The sequence below is a fragment of the Lissotriton vulgaris genome, chromosome 12 (genome assembly GCF_964263255.1).
Source record: "Lissotriton vulgaris chromosome 12, aLisVul1.2, whole genome shotgun sequence".
NCBI lineage: Eukaryota > Metazoa > Chordata > Amphibia > Caudata > Salamandridae > Lissotriton > Lissotriton vulgaris.
Window position 1 is genome coordinate 258,169,270 of NC_141700.1, and position 14,413 is coordinate 258,183,682.

General features: G+C 48.8%; 1 protein-coding gene across 1 annotated transcript in view; it reads right to left on the reverse strand.

The window, feature by feature from the left end:
• Positions 1-13,951: 13,951 nt before the first annotated feature.
• Positions 13,952-14,413, reverse strand: part of LOC147673908 (maestro heat-like repeat-containing protein family member 1) — a 109,429-nt gene continuing 108,967 nt past the window's right edge. Inside the window, exon 22 of the mRNA XM_086946429.1 lies at positions 13,952-14,035. Within this exon, the coding sequence (XP_086802555.1) occupies positions 13,952-14,035 (84 nt within the window). The remainder of the gene's footprint in view (positions 14,036-14,413) is intronic.

Sequence of the window (14,413 nt, forward strand, 5' to 3'; positions counted from 1 at the left end):
AGAGGCTGGGGCAGAGGGTGCGGGCGCAGGCGAGGAAACGCTCCAGAAAAGAGGGTGCAGTGGGAGGATGCACAGGCCCAAGGGATGGAACCCAGGAGCAAGACAGGACGAAAGTAAGTTTGGTAGTGAACCTTTCATCACGCCAACTTACAGCACCTGAGGAAAAAGTCCTACAGAAAGGGCTGGGCTTTGTCTCGACTCCCAAAGTAGACAATTTCGAACTAAACTGCGAAATTCAAAATTTTTTCAGAAAGATCAGATTGAGATCGTTCTTTGACGGCAGACCAATTGAGACCCCTACTGACTCAGGTCTCCACAACCCCTCTACCTTCACGCTACACAGCGGGATGGTTCCAAATGAAATCCTGACGTTTGAGCAGGCAGTACTGAAGGACATTGGAACATTAAGACCTGTCCAGAGACATCAGAACCTGTCCAAAACAGAAATGCAGCTGCTGAACTCCCTGGCTAATGATGGAACCATCACCATTAAACAGGCAGACAAGGGTGGGGCTACAGTGATAATGGACACCACAGATTACGAAACAGAGTGTCTAAGGCAACTAGGAGATACACCCTAATTCCATCTAACCCTTCTGAACGAATCAAAACCGCAATCACTGGAATTGTTGAATCCGCAGAATGCCAGGAATGGATCTCGAAGAAAGAGGCTGAGTTCCTTGTGCAAAAAGATACAAGAGTGCCCTACTTCTACACTCTGCCTAAAATTCACAAGGGGACCACCCCAGTGCCTGGACGCCCTATTGTGTCAGGCATAGGCTCTGTGCTAGAGCCCATCTCGCAATTTTGTGATCACTTCCTACAACCACTGGTGAAGAGAATCCCGTCCTACGTCCAAGATACTAAGGATGTTCTCTGCCTCCTTGATAATCTGCAAGACAATGTCCAAATTGACTTCTTGATCACCCTCAATGTGGAGGCCCTCTACACCAACATCCCACAGAGGGCCACTCTCGGGGTGATTGAGGAAATACTCAACAATGAGGAATGGACCTCGCCCACACCGCCCTCCTTCATTATGGAGTGCGCTAACCTTGCCCTAACAGAAAATTTCTTCAAATTCAAAGGGCAACATTACCATCAGACCCAGGGAACTTCTATGGGCAGTACTTTTGCCCCCTCGGTGGCCTGCCTCTACATGGCTGACTTCGAGGATAAACACATCAATGGACTTTGAACCCCTACCATTCCAACATCCAACTTTGGAGGCGGTTCATTGATGACATCCTCATACTCTGGAAATGGACCTCTATCTAGAGTTCTTTAATTGGTTGAATACCTTGAACAACTACCTCACCTTTACCATCACTGCCTCTAACTCCAAGATAGCGTTCCTGGACTTGACTATCAGACTAGAGGGGGGTAAAATTGATACTACTATGTATCGTAAACCTACGGACCGAAACAGCCTACTCCTGTTCACGAGCCACCACCCCAGAGCCCCCAGGCTTAACCTTCTCTTTGGTCAATTTCTGCGAGTTAGGCGCAAATGCACCCATCTCAGAGATTACAAAAACGAGTCCAAAATCCTATCTCGTAACCTGAGAGAGAGAGGTTACCCAGCTAGAGAGGTCTATAAAGCACAAAAACGAGTACAGAACAACCACAGAGGGGCCCTCTTGGAGATCAATACCCCTACTCCACAAGACAAGGATCTGCTGACCTGTGTTACAACTTTCTCTCCAGCCTCTACAGAAATCAAGAAAATAATAAAGAGACACTGGCAGATCCTCAACACAGGAGACCTCAACCTTGCAACCCCTAGGTTTGCCTTCAAAAGGTCCAAAAATGTTAAAGACTTCTTGGTCCACACCAGGCCAAAACAAGCAGATACCCACAGACAAAACACACTCTGGCAACTTCCACCAGTGAAAGGTCACTACCCCTGCGGGTCTTGTAGTGTATGTCCTTTTACCAGTATCACTAAATCCATTCAACTAACAGAGACATTCCTGTGGGAACTTCGATGTCACACTAATTGCAATACCCCCAATTGCATCTACTTACTTAGATGCCCCTGTGACCTCCAATACGTGGGCATGACCACGCGCCCTATCAAGATCCGCATCGCGGAACACAGAAGCAACTTCCGCTGCAAGAAAACCAACACAAAGATGTGCAAGCACTTTGTAGACCTTAATCACACTGCTGACTCACTGAGATGGCTTATCTTAGAGACACCAAGTAACAAATCCAAACAGAACCTGTTCCAGAAGGAACAGAGGTGGATTCACAGGCTTTCTTCTGACAGGTGGGGTCTCAATGAGGACATTCCGTGGAGTGCACTGTGAGAACGACTACTATATCAACATACTATATAAACATAACACTAACCTTAGTGACTTGCCCCCTTGGCCGTTTATGGTATAAGATATATGAAACATTGATTATACATTAGTTGTTACTCTTGTGAATTGTTTTATTCAACAAAGGATCTATCCATAAACCCACCCTCCATGTAACTGCATTGTGCTCATCGAAATTGGGTCCCTTCCAAGATGGCCCTCTTGGTAACTCCCATTCACACATGACCTCCTAGGAGAATTGACCACGCCCCCAACAAATCACTCATTAAGGTGCCTGCCAGTTGTCTCGGAGTTATCCGGATCCCGGTAGGATGGGTAGGCAGACGGCGCTGACCAAGGCAGCAGGAAGTAAGTGACTCCCCCTTTAGCCGCTTCTACCCCCGCGCCGATGCGACAATTTACACCGCGCTTAGCTCCCTAGCGCTGTAACATTGTGCCCCGGAGCTTAAATATGTCCGTTTTGCTACTCGCTTAACCTTTCACATAGGTCCTACACCGTGCTTAACTCCCTAGCCCTATGATATTGCGCCCCGTAGCTGGCCATTTCACATAACAATAACATGGCAATGCGTCCGCATTACCAACAACACTTGATAACTACAAAAGCATCGAGCTAAGACCGGCGTGTGATATTACACCTGGCAAACCACCACAGAACACTTTGGCAGAGCTTCCAACTCGTCGGCATTTGAGCGCCTTCCATGCCGTCCGGGGATTGCTATGGGAAAGCGTTTAACTGGGCAATGTGTCCAACCCTGCAACGCGCTATTAAATAACGAGGACATTCCTCGAGCCCCATCATTTTATTTCCTTCAAATCGTTAACATGTACGATCTAGTTCATGGTATGTGGGCATTATAAAAGGATTTGATAACACTCGAATACGGGCACAATGAGGAGGAAGTTTAATTGACCCATGTCCTCTGTTTAAGTTACTGTTGTTAGTATGATCACTACTAAGTGGTCGAAGGGACACAAAGACAGCCAAACACGATGGGCAGAGAGAGGTAGCCATAAAATGAACCCTCTTTAACATGGGGCTGCTAAGATCTGACTGTAACCTATGCAAGTTTAACCAGAGCTTATACCATTTGTTACTATGGGCTATAGTAGGGCTGGAGTCATAGCCGACCTACTTAATTTTCCCCACACCTCTGACACCATTAGGCGACTGTGTGATAAGATGACTACTGGAAATGATTCATACAGTTTGCTGTTGTGCTTGTTCCTCCTTTTTAGCCTTAAACCCCTATGGTTCTTTCCCCTTGAAGTAAAACCTACTGGGTACTGTTGACACCTAGACACTTTGACTATTAGGTGAGTAAACATGTTACCCTGTCCACAGGTTTTAGACGGAAGATTTTCTTTAATTGCTGCTGTTTTTAAACGTTACCTTTTGTTTTTAGTTAGTAGTGCGGTGCAAAGTAGCCATGTGATATGTAGTCAAATGCATACTGGTCACCAATGTTTCACTGGTATGTCACTACCTTTATGTCACTGCACCCATCACAGCACTGGGTGTTCACGGTCACCACAAGGCGTTTGTTGTAACGTAACCATGGTAATGATCTCTTTTTTCTCCATAGGCAAGAGCTGTCCCATACAGGTAGTACAACCTTTAAACTGACACTTAACTAGGTCATGTTTGTTTGAGGATAGATGTAAACCACTAGCTCCTGAAGAATCGCAGCCAGAGGGCTAAAGCGAGAAACATGTTGACCTCACGATAAAATCTGTAGCCCTGGATTGTCACGTGGAATCCTAATTTCCAGCGATCATAGGCTACCCACTGTTTTTAACTGTGACAGGGGACCACCAGAATAAATTGATCTCAGGTACCTCATGTCACATTTTAACTCACATACATACACTATCCGTTCCTTTCTGGCCCCTCACCCGCACTTCACCCGAGGCAGTTGGTAAAAAGATCTCCGCTAAAGAGCCCCTCTTTGAGGTGAGCCCGTGGGGCATTGCACCGCCTGCCCGACGAGGAGCAACCGTCAATGATGAAGCATGACACTCGCAAGGGTGTGTGAGGCCATTAATACCAACATATTGGATACCCAGGGAAGCCCTCCACTGAGCACTACCTTCTCTCCCCTTGTGACCGTATCTTTACTTCCTATAACTCACTAGTCTATAGGAACAGCCTAGTCTGTCTTTGCCTTACATTGTCCCTTTGGGCTCCGACTGTGGCTGGACCTTCCATTCTGAGGTTTCCTGAATGGTAAACTGAGCCCTAGGATCTTGACGTGATCCGCCCTTTCCCCCTTTTTTGATACACAGTGTTTTCTGTAATATCACGTAGTCTTTCTATACCTTTCAAGGTGTTTGATAATTCCTGCGACATGATACTGATTTGTGTTTGAATCTCGAGAATTTTTCTCATGACCTTAGGTGACTGATTGTGATTATTCCTCCGTATGATTCGATCTTCACGTTTTCTGTTCCTGAGTTTCCGTTCGGACCCATGTCTCATTTTCTTCTTATTTCTCTCCTTTGGTCTGTTTTCTCCTCGGACCTTAATTGCTGAGTTGGAAGTTCTGTCTAGGCTTGGCGATCCACTGTTGTTGAAGTTGTTTGTATTTCGCGTTCTTTCGTCTTCATTCCTGGCCAGCGTACTTTCTGTTCCGCATAAAGCTCCTGGTTGATTTGGTCTGTTCCTGGAGGTCTCTAGATGGAGTGCTGATTTGTTCAGGTTCCTGTTGGTCCCTGGTTGGGGTACTAATTGTGGAGATAGCGTCGGATGAGACTGTGATGTTTTCTGACGGACTCTGGAGTTGTAAAGGCCTATTGACTCTTGATTGCATGACTTGAACAGGTTCCTGGCGGACCCAAGTTGCGGTGCTTATTATATTGATGTAGTTGGGTGTGACCAGGTTGACTTCTGTGTTTCTCCGGTGTATTAGTGGCTTTGTGGCCTCTATGTTTCTTTTTAAGGATGCAAAAATGTTGTCGAATTTTTCCAGGTCGTTGTTAGATGCTTGGATCATCACTATCCCAGTCTTGAAGATAGTAATGCAGAGGTCCGCTCTCAGGTTGGGTGATGCTTTTGTCATATATTTTGTACCATGAGGGATGTTAGTTGTGGATTTTATATAGAGCAACGTTGTAAAGGCAATGCGCCATTTCGCCCTTTTTCTGATGAAGAATATCATATCTTTCGTGATGACTCCTTTGGCCATGCACACAGAAGTGTCACATATTAATGTGTCAGGGTTTTTCCTCATGATGTTATGCTTAAATGTTTTGGCTGCATTCTTAGAAAAATCGGTTGGGTATTTTATGATGTAGGCGTTCCCACTTATTAGTTTCAGGTAGTTTTTCTCCATATTTGTGGTTAATTAAATACCTTTTCTTCTTTTGTTGTGCTTTATATTTAATTGTGAGGACTTTTCAAGATGTCCGCCGTGATTGTATCACTTTTGTGCTGATGCCTTCCTCTGTTTCTGTAGTTTTAGTCCTCTTTCACTTCCCATGGCTTGGTTTAGACCAAGGGATAAGCTCCTTTCTTTGTTTTTGTAGTTTTGGTCCTTTTCACTTTCCATAGATTTGTTTGGACCATGGGATTTGCTCCTTTCTCCTTGCCCCTGTTAGGAGTCCTCTTTTACTTTCTCCTGTTGTAGATGGTTTACACTCTTTATATGCCCACTTTCGTTATCTATGAGTTGTTTTCCGCCATTTTGGGATCTATTTTCAATTATTTTTGGTCCCTGGTCGTACCAGACAGAAGGAACTGCACTATGCTTATGTATTTCGACTGAGTGTCTGTTGCGGCCGTTATCTTAAGGTCAGGAACGCCACTTCGTGGTTTCACCTCGTCTACAGCGAAGCAACAATTCCTCGGTGATTCTCCAATGCATCATGTATCTTGAAGGCACATCATGGATCTTGTCTCTGGCCACTTCTGATGGATGCCTCTTGATATCGCCGCGATCCCTCACCTCTGCTCACTGCAGCCTCTCCTCTATTTCCATCATCGCCCTACGCCTCCGCGCTGTGCTGCGGACTTCATTCCATTCCGGTTCCTACTTTGCAGCCTCTCCAGCCGCCTCGTGTCCACCGTTCCACGGTTCCAAGTTGGCGCGCTCTCCCGCCTCACTCCGTATCGCGAAGCTGGTCCGGCTCCACGTCGTTCCTCCGCTCCTCCGCACCTCGGACCCCCAACTCGGTGATCTCGTCGCTGGACCTATGTCTCCGCATCAGTTGCTTCTCGCTGAGTTCCGGTAAGCCGCTTCGCCCCTGTGGCAGATTCCTGATCGTTTCAGTCGCCGCAGGGCTCTCACGCCTCAAGGGTCGCCGCTGGGCTCTCACGCCTGTTCACATTCCGAGAGTTTGCACAAGAGCATTTGCAATGCAAACATGTTAAACAGTAAGATTTACATTACAAATAGTAAGCAATTTAAAATTCACCATGGCTGTACAGTGACTATTGAACAACTGCTTAATATTGCTCAAGTTATTATGAACTAACATGTCATGGATGATATTGGTGAATGATTGGAAAGGGGCGACCGAATCGGTCCCCCCGAACGTATGGCCGAGTGCCTCGATCCCCCCGGGAAGCCATTTTGGGCGGGAGGCGCGTCTCAGCTGGTATGCCCGAAGCGGCGTAGCCGGGGCGCGCTCGTTCCCGCCCTAGAGTGGGCTGGCCTAGACACCGACGCAGCCAGCCACGCCCTCAGGGGCAGGCAGGGGCGGGTATACGCCCGCCCTGAAGACGGATAAAAAGGGACGCAAGACCAGAAGACATCCTCTTGTTCTTGTGCTCTGAAGCTGCACCTCCTCGCTGCACGTGAGCTCGGGACAGAACGAAGAGCCAATTTTGAGCGTTTTAATCTCTCTCTTTGTCTTTTAGATACTTCGTCTGAAAAGATGCCCAAGAAAGGAGCGAAGACAATGTCGACTGACCAGTTGGTTCGGGCCCTCATGAAGGACATGTCCGAAATTAAGAAGCGGTTGGCGGAGCGAGACGGCGAGGAGGGATCGGGGCGTCCACCGGCCGGAGGGAAGCCAAAGAGGCCGAGAAGGGGGCCGGTCGGGGGAGACGTCCCGGTTCCCTGTTCCCCGCTCGAGGCGCCAGCCCCGGTACCGGCCCCGGTACCGGATGAGGGGAATCCGATTCCCGTGGTAGTCACCCCGACGTCTGCCGAAGATATGCCTCCCGAGTTGGCGGCACAGTTAGCAGCATGGTTGGGGGACGGTAATGGGGGCGCCATGGCTACCGAAGCGCAAGCACTCATAAAGCAGTTGCGCGTGAAACGTGATACAGCCAAGGTGCCCGCGCCGGATGCGGCGATAGACAAGCCACGAGGGACGGAAGCAGCGTCCGGCGCAGGTAAGCGGCCATTGCCGATTGCAAGGGATGAGTCAACACCGTCTCGTAGAGAAAAATTGGGGCAACATGTTCCTTTGCCAATAAAGGAAAAGATTTGGGCGGGGGAATACGTTAACATTTTCTCCCTGCTCGTTGATCACTATGAGGTCGAAACTGTTAAGGGTCAAAAGGATCTGATGCATCCGAGTGTTTGGCGCGCAAAAATGGCCGCCTTTAAAGTGAATGAAAATATTGGTAACTGGGGTAATGCTTGGGGAATTTTTACGGCAATTTTGGGGGAACGTAGGCCTGATTTGCTCCCTGAATTTCCAGTATATCAGTCACGAATTATGGGGTACTCGACATCACACCAAGGTAACCAATGGTTCTGTTATGACAACCTTTTCAGGAAAGCGATGGAGCATAACAAAAGTTTAACCTGGGACTGTTACGATTCTTTAACATGGAATAAGATGAAAGAGTCGGGGATGTTGAAAGTGCCGTTGGTGGGGAGTGCTGTTGGTGAGTCCTCCCGCCAAAATGGGGGGACACCCTTTCGGTCGGGTACGGGTACAGACGATTACCCGAGACCCGCCGGCAATACAGGGAAGAGGGGTTTCTGTTTCAATTTCAACAGAAGTAAATGTACTAGGCCCCCGGGATCTTGTAAATTCAAACACGAATGTAGTGGTTGTGGGGCACCCCATCCTGAGTCCTCGTGCAGAGCCAAATCGGGTGAAAATGGGGGTAGAGGAGGCGCTAAACAGGTCTAATATAGTCCGAGGGGCGCCTTTACCAACCCCGATTGATACCCTGGCGATGATTCCCTGGCTCAGCGAATACCCAGATCGTACTTCTGCTGGGGTGCTACGAAACGGTTTTTCATATGGTTTCCGCATCCCGGTGGGTAACTTTCAGGGTGTCGGGACGTGCAAAAATCAACTTTCCGTCTTGCAGCATACGACTGTAGTACAGGATAAGATCCGGAAAGAGGTTACCCGAGGTCGGGTTGCCGGCCCGTTTCCTGTCCCCCCGGTACCGAACTTTGTTTGTTCTCCTTTAGGGGTGGTCCCCAAGAAGGACCCGGGTGAGTTTCGATTGATTCACAATTTATCAGCCCCTCATGGCCTTTCTGTAAACGATGCAATTAATCCAGAAATGTGTTCGGTGCGGTACGCATCATTCGATGAGGCCGTAGCCATTTTGAATCGCCTGGGGCCCGGGACGCTGATGGCGAAATCAGATATCGAGTCAGCGTTCCGTTTGCTCCCGGTATACCCGGAAGACCAACGTTTTTTGAGATTCATGTTTCAAGGTTTGTATTACATGGACAGGTGTATGCCGATGGGGTGCTCGATATCTTGTGCTTATTTCGAGAAATTCAGTAGTTTTCTACAATGGGTTTACACGAAGAAAACAGGTTTTCGGAATGTGATGCGTTACCTCGATGACTTTCTGTTCCTTGGGGCCGCTGGGGATGATGAATGTGCCCGGGCCTTGACTGAATTTTGTGTTTTAATGAATCAATTTGGCGTGCCGTTGGCACCAGGTAAAACTGTGGGTCCCACGACTTGCCTCGAGTTCCTCGGGATCGAGTTGGACTCTAGTGAGGGTTGTTTTCGTTTACCAGCTTCCAAAGTATCGAAATTCAAGACAGCCCTGCAAATGTGTATCACTGCATCTAAAGTTACGCTGCATCAATTGCAGCAATTGGTGGGGAAGTTGAATTTTGCCTTAAGGGTGATCCCGATGGCCCGCCCCTTCTCCCGTTCGATTGCACAGGCGATGGTCGGCCTAAAGGAGGGTCACCATCGCACGAGGTTATCGGCCGAGGTCCGCCAAGACATGCGTATTTGGTTAGCATTTTTGGCGGATTTCAATGGTCGAGTCGTCTGGAACAAACCGGCCTTGTCCTCTGAAGAGCTTGGTCTATGGACGGATTCAGCGGGAAGCATGGGTTTCGGCGCCATCTTCGGCACAAAATGGTCGGCACAAAAGTGGCCAACATGGTGGCACGAAGAGGGGCTGACGAGTAATATTGCTTTCCTTGAGCTGTTTCCCATTTTGGTGGCCCTCAGATCCTGGCCCGATGGATTCAAAAATCACTCTGTCATATTTTGGTCTGACAATATGACCGTTGTAGAATGCATCAATAGTCAGGCAGCACGTTGTAAAATGATTTTGAGGCTGCTTAAAGAAATTGTCTTACTGTGTATGCAACTGAACGTGGTATTCAGAGCAAAACATGTCCCGGGGGTGATGAATCAGGCTGCTGATGCACTGTCTCGTTTTCAAATGCAGGCTTTCTCGGGTTTCCTTCCCTCAGCGGACCCCGAGCCAGCACCCTTTCCCGAAGCTCTCTGGTCTCTCGGTGCCCCGAACTTCGTTACCTCGTGGGAGAGAGTCTAGCACCAAGGACGAGGAAGGCATACGAAGGGGCGTTTCGGGCTTATTTAGCCTTTTTGGGGACTGAGAGAGGGGGACTTTGGGGGCATGAGGATTGGGTAGTACATTTTCTGATGTCCTTGCGTAAGGCTGGGAAGTCGGTGGCTACAGCCCAGAGGCATCGTGCTGCCATCTCCTTTGTTGCCAGGGCTCATAATATCCAGGACCCGACAGCGTCTTTTGCTGTACAGAAAGCGCTGCGTGGGTGGCAACGCCTTGAGGGTCGCAGAGTAGATGAGAGGCGCCCGATAGGTCTGGATAGGTTGTCCCAGTTGCTGGCCACACTCCCCGACATATGCTCGTCTCAGTTCGAGGCCTGTTTGTTCCGAGCCGCTTTTACGCTTGCATTTCACGGGGCTATGAGGATAAGTGAGCTGGTGGCAAGGAGCAAGCGGGATGTGGCGGGGGGTTTGTGCCGGGAACACGTTCAGATCAGGGGTGAGACTATGACGGTATCCTTTGTCAAGTCAAAAACCGATCAAAGTGGGGTGGGAGACTGCATAGTCATTCGCAGGATTCCAGGGTCTTCCATGTGTCCGGTGAAGTGTTTAGAGGATTACCTAGCACGAAGGGTGGCATCATGGGGGGGGACAATGTTGAGACACGCGGACGCCACCCCACTGACGAAGTTTCAGTTTCAGCGGGTGCTCGCGATGTCAATTACCGCAGCGGGCTTGGACCCGGGTGAGTTTGGGACCCATTCCTTTCGGATAGGGGCTGCCACTGAAGCTGCAGCCAGGGGTCTTAATGTGGAACAAGTAAAACGAGTGGGGCGTTGGTCCTCCAATTGTTATAAGAGGTATGTGCGGTTGCACATGTTGTGAAGCTGTAATAATGTACTCACGCTTCTTGTCTTTTGTTTGGTTTTCAGTTACGCAAGCCTTCGAGGCGGGGCGGACTATGCAGTCGACCCAACACCGGGCCAGCGGTCAGACATCACCGGCTGTGAGAAAGGAGGTGTGGGTCGTGGGCCACTCATACGTGAGGCGTGCCGCAGACGTATTCGAAGCAGGTGACATGATTCACGTAGCTGGGGAATACGGGTACAGGATGTCCTTCTACGGAAGGGGCGGTCTCTGTATTGACCAGTTTCAGGCATACTTTGAGGGTTTGTTAGGGCGGATGAGGTCACCGCCGTCTATAGTCATAGTACATTTAGGGGGCAATGATTTGGTCACCACCGGTAGACGACTTCTCCTGGAGGCAATGCTTTCCACTGTAAGTTGGTTGGCGAGGAAAGTTCCGGGGTGCATAATTGCGTGGTCTCATATGATCCCACGAAAAGTGTGGCGGGGGGCTATTTCGATCCCTGCTTTGAACCATTCTGTTAGGAAACTTAATAACAAAATGAGTAGGTTGTTCCGTTCCAGGACATTGCATTCTATCTCGCACGGTTGTATTAATGATGACAGTATGTATCTGGGGGATGGTGTGCATTTGTCTCGGGTGGGAAATGAGTTACTCATAGGAGACTTCTTAGCATGGTTAAAAACGTTGGAACATGACCTTTAGCTAGGAGTTTTGTGGGGGGCCCGGATAGCCGGTCAACTATCCGGGCCTGTGGCGGTAAGGTCATGATCGGTGAGCACTAATTAGTAGATCCCTATGAGTGGGCGTCACCCAACACGGATGGGAGCGCTCGGGAGAGGTGGCCATTGGCCCCTCAATGGGGAGGCGGTCCCTTCTAAGGATGGGTCGCCGGAAGTAAAGGAAAGGCGGTCAAGGCCCCTTCCTTTGTAGGAGGGGTTACAGCCCCCTCCTGGGGAATTTCCCGGGGCCAGTGACATCTGCGACGGCAGATGCGGTAAGTTGTGTGGGGTTGGGATAAGGGCCACGATACCTTCTAGATACCTCACACGAGTATTCGAACGACCTTTAACTGGCGTCGAGTTTTAGGTGCCCCCGTCAAGTCAAGGGAAATTGGTAGTAGTTGCACTTGAGGTACGCCTCCGTGCTGTCGCCCATCCCAAGTGGGAGGGGTAAGTCTGGTTAGGGATCTTGACACCGGTTATGACCTTGCCGTTGGCCCTTAAACGTTAGGTTGTACAATTTCAATATGTCAAGAAATGTTTTGTAGGTTGCTAGTTCGGCTAGGAGAACCTCTGTATTAGAGAATCTGTTAAGGTTAGCCAAACATCGCAATATGGTAATGAAATTGTACATAACATGAAACGTTTAATGTTTTAATTTTGTTTTAATAAATACGGCCGGGATGGTCACTCCATCCCACTTCCAAAAACTTCAAGAACTGTTTCCGGTTTCACTCCTTTTGGGGATTGTGTTGAGAGGGGGTGGCGGGTATCTCGGCCATATGGAAAGGGGCGACCGAATCGGTCCCCCCGAACGTATGGCCGAGTGCCTCGATCCCCCCGGGAAGCCATTTTGGGCGGGAGGCGCGTCTCAGCTGGTATGCCCGAAGCGGCGTAGCCGGGGCGCGCTCGTTCCCGCCCTAGAGTGGGCTGGCCTAGACACCGACGCAGCCAGCCACGCCCTCAGGGGCAGGCAGGGGCGGGTATACGCCCGCCCTGAAGACGGATAAAAAGGGACGCAAGACCAGAAGACATCCTCTTGTTCTTGTGCTCTGAAGCTGCACCTCCTCGCTGCACGTGAGCTCGGGACAGAACGAAGAGCCAATTTTGACCCACCCACCAGCCCCTGAAGACAGCCAGTTGTGTATAATAAAGTTGATTAATTTTGTTTTGTTTTCGTTTACAGGTCGTAGTGCCATGTTGATTTTGAGTTAATAAAGAATGGTCGTTTTTGAGTATGTTTGCCATTAAAGATATTCAGTTTAGTGTTGAATTTTGATGTATGCTCTTTCGGTCATAGTGGCCAATGTATTCTTAGGTTAATTTGCACTGTCGTATTTATTTTGGTAGGCGGTAAGGTCATGATCGGTGAGCACTAATTAGTAGATCCCTATGAGTGGGCGTCACCCAACACGGATGGGAGCGCTCGGGAGAGGTGGCCATTGGCCCCTCAATGGGGAGGCGGTCCCTTCTAAGGATGGGTCGCCGGAAGTAAAGGAAAGGCGGTCAAGGCCCCTTCCTTTGTAGGAGGGGTTACAGCCCCCTCCTGGGGAATTTCCCGGGGCCAGTGACATCTGCGACGGCAGATGCGGTAAGTTGTGTGGGGTTGGGATAAGGGCCACGATACCTTCTAGATACCTCACACGAGTATTCGAACGACCTTTAACTGGCGTCGAGTTTTAGGTGCCCCCGTCAAGTCAAGGGAAATTGGTAGTAGTTGCACTTGAGGTACGCCTCCGTGCTGTCGCCCATCCCAAGTGGGAGGGGTAAGTCTGGTTAGGGATCTTGACACCGGTTATGACCTTGCCGTTGGCCCTTAAACGTTAGGTTGTACAATTTCAATATGTCAAGAAATGTTTTGTAGGTTGCTAGTTCGGCTAGGAGAACCTCTGTATTAGAGAATCTGTTAAGGTTAGCCAAACATCGCAATATGGTAATGAAATTGTACATAACATGAAACGTTTAATGTTTTAATTTTGTTTTAATAAATACGGCCGGGATGGTCACTCCATCCCACTTCCAAAAACTTCAAGAACTGTTTCCGGTTTCACTCCTTTTGGGGATTGTGTTGAGAGGGGGTGGCGGGTATCTCGGCCATATTGATGTAGGAGCACCAGACCAGGGGGAAGTAGTACTTTGTTATCATTCGAAGTGATCCTCAGCCATACTCCTGAGATGCAGTTGTCGTTCTTCGCCAAATCACAAAAGTCAAATCTTCATGTTTCTCTATGGCTGGTGTAGCTTTACTGTTCAATGATTTCTAATGGTTCTCTGGATGTCCTCTGGTGGGATATTGTGTTTCAGCAATGAATGTTTATGAGAAAGGGAGATGGTTAGGGATCCTCAATACATTTTGTCAGTGGTATCAGTCGCAGTGGTCGAATCAAAGGCCAAAGAAATGGTAAGTAGGTTGAAACCTGAAAGTTGAAAAGAACAAGGTCAGATAGGTCAAGTAGGCAATTGCCCATCCTCACAGTCCAGCAAGCAATGGAGGCACCAGGAGCTCATAAGATATATTTTGCTCTGTGTTCAACTTTGGCTTGCAAAGAATTTGAATAACGTTAACCAAGGTGATGGGGGAGTCAGCACTGAAGAGATTGTGACTCTTCAAACACGACAAGAGGTAAGGCAGTTTATAAAAATGTGCTGCCATACAATATTGTACAGGTAATCAAATGGGGGGAGTGAGAGATAGGATCCTTTCAGACTCCATTGAATTGCGTTTCATCAAAAAGGGGGAAAGGATCACTTGTCCTGCGAAAAACTCAGGTCTGCAGGTTGGCAACTGGGTGTCT